General features: G+C 41.1%; 1 protein-coding gene across 1 annotated transcript in view; it reads left to right on the top strand.

Annotated features, from left to right (window-relative positions):
• The window catches only part of gnptab (N-acetylglucosamine-1-phosphate transferase subunits alpha and beta), a 32,467-nt gene extending 30,008 nt beyond the window's left edge, over nt 1-2,459 (top strand). The window contains exon 21 of the mRNA XM_083546203.1: nt 645-2,459. Coding sequence (XP_083402329.1) covers nt 645-710 — 66 coding nt within the window. The 3' untranslated portion in view covers nt 711-2,459. The remainder of the gene's footprint in view (nt 1-644) is intronic.
• The last annotated feature ends 3,587 nt before the right edge of the window (nt 2,460-6,046 follow it).

Here is a 6,046-nt window from a genome sequence, read left to right on the forward strand (position 1 = left end):
GGGGGGAATTCGGATATATAAAAAAAAAAAAAAAAGAATAAACCTCTAATCTCTCACACACATCTTTAATTGGAATCCAGTTATAGCACAATCAATGGATTGAACACAGTTTGGAAAGTCACATTTTCCATGTGCAAGGCTTAGAGACAGGATTGTGTCCAGTCTTAGAGTTGAGGAACATCTCCAAATAATTTTTGCTGAATTAAAGGTTCCCAAGAACAAAGCAACCTTCATCATTCTTCAAAATAAAACGTTTGGAACAACCAGAGCAATTTTAGGTGACCAGGGTCACTCTGGTTGAGCCAGCTCCATGAAGATATGCTTTAGATGGGTGTGGAAGATCTCCCTGCTAAAGAGATCAAACCCTGTTGAATGTGAGCGCTGACTGCCCCCCAGGCCTCCATCAGTACCTGACTTTATTAACACCCTTATGACTGAATGAATCTCCACAAAAAATCCAGTTTTATAACAGCAAATGTGGGATGAGATGTTCAGATAGGATCACATCCTAATCTCAGATGCCCACAGATTTTTGACCATGTAGTGTATGGTTGACTTCAGGATTGGTTTTCCCCAGAGATCCTCACTGTCTTTAACTTTTAGTTTTCGATATAACTTCTCACGATGTGTTCTCCTCTCTGTAGCTGATCGTGCTGAAGCGGTGGCTCTTCCCCAGACGCCGAGTCAGCAAGCAGACTGAACGTGTGTGACGCTAAGGGAGGAAGAAGATTGTGGATGGAGAGGCGAATACACTCTAAAGTCCTGAAAGGTTGACGACGAATGCAGGGTTCTACTCGACCTTTTTCAGAAGGAGAAGGAAAAATCTTTTGCCAAAGTTTAATACGAGGAACCGAACTGCATGTGAGAGACATCTAAGAGACGTGTGTGTGTGTGTCCTGACCTCAAACGCTCCATTTTTTGTGCGCTTACTGTCCTAAACTCACTGGAAGACTATTGGTTATCTTTAATGTCACACTTTGTTTCCCCCAATCATAATCAGGAATTGTAATTGGCATTCGGATGATTTTGTTGTTTCTTCGAATCCGTCGCTCTTCGTCTCGACGTCCTGCACAACGGTGCCTTTTTTCTCTTTTCATCTCCTGCTCCAAGCGGGAAGTAAAACGCAAGGGATCGTCTCTAAACGTCGTCACTTTCGACTTCTTTTTTTATTATTAATTAATTAATTTCCATGTTAACGAGGGCTCAAAATAACGACAGTGCTGTAGTTTTCTGCGTTTCTCCTTTGACTTAATTTTTTTAAGACACTCTGGCTTTATTTTTATTACACAAAATGTGACATATTTTAAAAACATCATCAGTACATCAACAGTGCATTGAGAGAAGATCCGAATCAGCAGTTTTTTTTTTTTTTCCCCCTTCATTTGGAAAACATTCAGGTTTAAAGGTTTTTTTTTTTTTTTTTGAAGGACAAAATGATCTCTTCTGTTGGTATTTTCAGGACAAGCAAGTTTGCGTTTGCACCATGGTGTGACTTTTGCATCCTTTTTCCCGCCGAGCTTGTTGGTCAAATGTAAAAAACTGATTGCAAGGGTGCCACGGTGTTTTTTTATTTTTTTATAATTTTCTTGCTGACAATGTGTAATGTATCTAAAAATGTCTGACAAGTTTAAAGGATCTCCATCAACAGCAACAACAACAATCTACAACTGTTTAATTCATGCCTGAAGATCTGCACTCAGTGTCCACTTTATTGGGCTCGTTTATGCGGTTATGCGGCGAGACGATCATGTGACCGAAGCACGACGTAGAACGTCAGGTCCAGAGCTTCACTTCAAGTTCACATCGGAACATGGAGAATGTCTGTTACGATCAGACACGAGTTTCTAGACCCCTCAAATTATCACTCTTTACCACCAAGATGAGCAGAATAGCATCGCAGGAACGAATCTTGGTGTAGATGAGCTTCAACAGCTGTAAACCACATCAGGTTTCACATCCAAACTGAACAGCTGAAGCTTAGAGATAAAAAAATCCTCTGGTCTATTTTCCAATCTTCACCAGTCCAGTATGGATGATGGGAGAGGAACCTGACGTGGTTTCTTTTCCTGTTGTGGCTTATTAACTTATAAACATGATGATTGCTTGAGCTACTATTGACTTCCTGTCACCTCAGGCTAATCAGATCTATTCTCTTCTGACTTCTCTCACCTTCACGACTGCGTTTCGCTTAAGGTTTTATTGTTTCAGGGTTCGTTCTGGGAAAACCCTATGTTTGGCGTGAACGTTACCTGAAGCTCTGATCCGTATCTGGAGGATGATTGGCTGATTTAGATAACTGCACGAATGAGCAGGTGTTCCTAATAAAGTGGACCGCGACGGTACGTTCGAACGAGTATGGAGAACTCGTATGGTCGAGTTCCCCACAACTTTTTGTTTGTTTTCAAAAAAGGCTTTTATTTTGGGGTGGAGAACAAAATTAAATTGGTTTAAAAAATGAATTAAAATCGTATTACTTTTCTAACAAACATTGTATAAATTAAATGCCTCAGGAATTGTGAATTTCTGCATGAACAGACAGCTGAGAATAAGACGTGAATTTATACCAAGTGTGTGATTTCCATCAACGTCTGAATCGTCAGCGAGTGGTCACTGGGGCGTGGGACAGCGTTATCATGGATAAAGCCACGCCCCTTTTGGATGATTGTGTATATAAAAGTTTTTTTTCTAATTTAAAATGAGCATGAATCAGAAATAGCTTTAGTACCAAGTATGTTTACACACACAAGGAATTTGACAGGAGCCTCCAATGCAGAAGTACAGACATAACATTACAAAATATACGTAAAACAGACAATTAAATAATGCACTATATACAGAAGTAGAAATATTGTTTAAATGAATGTACAGATGTTATTTACAAGTGTGCCATTTTCTAATACACTATTTGTATTGTACATATAAAAGTATCAGTTATGATGGACAATATCCTTTTTCACGTCCCACTTCATGAAGATTGTGGACTTTTAAAGATGTAGATGCCGACCCCGCAAAAATCCCAAACCATCTAGAGATGTACCAGCGCCAATTAGATCCCACTTAATGTAGAGTTTGGACATTGGACCTCCTTGAGTGTTTAAAGGCTCTGGCATGGAGAAGCTGGTGTTGGATCTGTGATGATCTCAAATGTTGAGCTATTTTATGAGTTGCTCAGTAGCTCCTAGTTTTATAACCACAAATGACTGTACAAGACTGTAGAAAGATCATTACTCATAATCTTGCATTCCAGTGCTCATGTTAGTTCTCACTCTCCAGTGTTCTGTATTGTTTAAAGATTTATAATCACACTCTTGATGTCACCCAAATGAGCATGGGTTCCCTTTTGAGTCTGGTTCCTCTCAAGGTTTCTTCCTCATAACATCATAGGGAGTTTTTTCTTGTCACAGTTACCATGGCTGCTCATCAGGGATAAATACACATTTTTCACCTTAACTTTTAAAATTCTGTACAGCTGCTTTGAGATGATGTGCGTTGTAAAAAGCGCTATAGAAATAAACTTGACTGTGTAGTAGCTGGTGGTCGGCGCTCTGCAGTACGACCAGAAGGCAACGGTTTGAAGAAAGAGTGGGCTCGGTGGAAGAGTAAATATCTTGGGGATTGGGCAGTGGGGCACCAATAATCCTCTCAGCAGTCCTGACCATCCGCTGTAGCCTCCTGATGTCTGATTTGTTTCAGCAGCTTCTGTGGCAGGTTGAAATTCCTCAGTTGGTGAAGGAAGTACAACCTCTGCAGGGCCTTTTTTTTGGCAATGGAGTCGATATTATTGCCACTGTTGTTATAGTGCTGTTCAGGATGGAATGCTGGGGAATTTCTCCTGAAGTCCACAATCATCTCAATTCAATTTCAATTCAATTCATCTTTATTTGTATAGCGCTTTTAACAATGAACATTGTCTCAAAGCAGCTTTACACATATAATGTGGTGATTAAAAGTGAATATGTTCTTTCTAAGTGTAACCTTGTCCCCGATGAGCGAGCCGGTGGCGACTGTGGCAAGGAAAAACTCCCCGAGATGGCATGTGGAAAAAACCTTAAGAGAAACCAGACTCAAAAGGGAAACCATCCTTATATGGGTTGCACCGAATGTACATTTATTACAGATAAATGATGTTGTGGGGTGCAGTGATGGTGATCAGAAGCAAACTGTAGTCCTGAGTCAGTGTAGCAGACTGTTGACATTAACTACAGTCCAAATCCATCCTCAAAGCTTCCGTTCCTACTCCAGAATTTCATGGAACCACCCAAGGCGTTGATGAGAAACCGTCCCAAGCTGCACAGAGTCGCCTCCAGTCGAAGAGAACACTATCCAAAGGCAGGCCTAGACGAAGTGGGAAGATCCACGGAGGGGAGAGGGGCAGGAACAGTGGTCACTGGAACCTCAGGAGCATGTTTAACTCGACAGAGAGAGAGATAGAGATATGGATTATTATGTGCCTTTATTGTTGTATAAAAGTTAATGTCACTGTGCAGACTCCGGCAAGACTCGCTATGGCAGCATAACTAAAAGGGAGAACCAGAAGGTGACGCCAACATGAGGGATCTCTGGGATGGGAGGCAACCCACCACACCACCTTCAACAAACCTGAGTGAACATGTGAGAGTGAGGGGACGACAGCATACAAATATCCCAGTTCACCAAACACTCTATATCAGAGGCAGCATATATAAAGAGAAAAGCAGTGGGCCTAAGACAGATCCTTGAGGAACACCAAACTTTACCTCAGAGAGTGTGGCGAACTCACCATTTACATCAACAAACTGATAGCGATCAGTCAAATAAGACCTGAGCCAAGAGAGAGCTGTTCCCTTTATTCCAGCAACATTCTCAAATCTAGCAAGCAGTATAGTGTGATGAGTGGTGTCAAAAGCTGCAATAAGGTCGAGCAAAACAAGTAAAGAGACAAAACCCTGATCAGAGGCCAATAGCAGATCATTTACCACCTTAACTAGCACCGTCTCTGTGCTATGATGAGGCCTTAATCCTGACTGATACATTTCAAAAATGTTATTCATAAGTAGATGTGAGCATAACTGCTGTGCTACAACCTTTTCTGAAATTTTGGATATAAAGGAGATATTTGGATATAAATCTCCACTGTTTTGAGCGTGTTGAGCTCCAGGTTGTGGTGGTTGCACCAGACAGCCAGCTCTTTAACCTCCTGTCTGTAAGCAGACTCATCTCCATCCTGGATAAAGCTGATGACTGTAGAGTCATCTGCAAACTTCAGGAGTTTGACAGAGGAGTTTTTAGAGGTACAGGAAGAAGATCAGTGGTAGACCACTGATAGATTGGGGTGGGCACGGAAAGCTGGGTCAGTTTGACTGAGAGAAGGGCAGGAATGATGGTATTAAAAGCCGAACTGAAGTCTACAACAAGATCCTTGCGTAGGTCCCAGGTCTATCAAGATGTTGCCAGATATAATGCAGTCCCATGTTGACTGCATCATCCAATGACCTGTTTGTTCTGCAGGCAAACTGAAGAAGATCCAAACTGCACAATCTCAAATCTATTTCTGTGGATTTTATAGCTGTTTTTTTCATCCCACAACAGCTGATCGAGGAGAAGAAATCGATTTGGTCACAGATACACTTACAAGGACATTTACAAGACGGATTTTTCAAGACTTAGTGAGAAAAGGTCAACTAAAACAGTTCAAAACAAACGTGAACCATTTATACGTTTGCATTTTCTTTCCTTTAAAATTTGCTCAAAATCACATTGGATTTTAAATCCCCATGAAACCCGGAAAAAAACGCTCAAAATCCCAGCGTCATTTTATGAGGTGAATATCGATGCTTCTGCTATAGATGATGTATGCAGGCGGTGCTGCTGTGGCTCCAGTGAAAGGAAACGTGTTGAATTGTGTTCATTGGGTTTCCTGCTTTAGTAATGACTTTCATTCTGATTGTATGAGATTCCTGTCTGTGATGCAGCACTCTGTTCTACTGCGATTCTTTATAATATTGATTGTTTCTATGGACGTCTTGAGGATGAACTGTACGACATTCACAGCACACAAAGAAATAAA

This window comes from Silurus aristotelis (assembly GCF_946808225.1).
Source record: "Silurus aristotelis genome assembly, chromosome: 7".
NCBI classification, from domain to species: Eukaryota; Metazoa; Chordata; class Actinopteri; order Siluriformes; family Siluridae; genus Silurus; species Silurus aristotelis.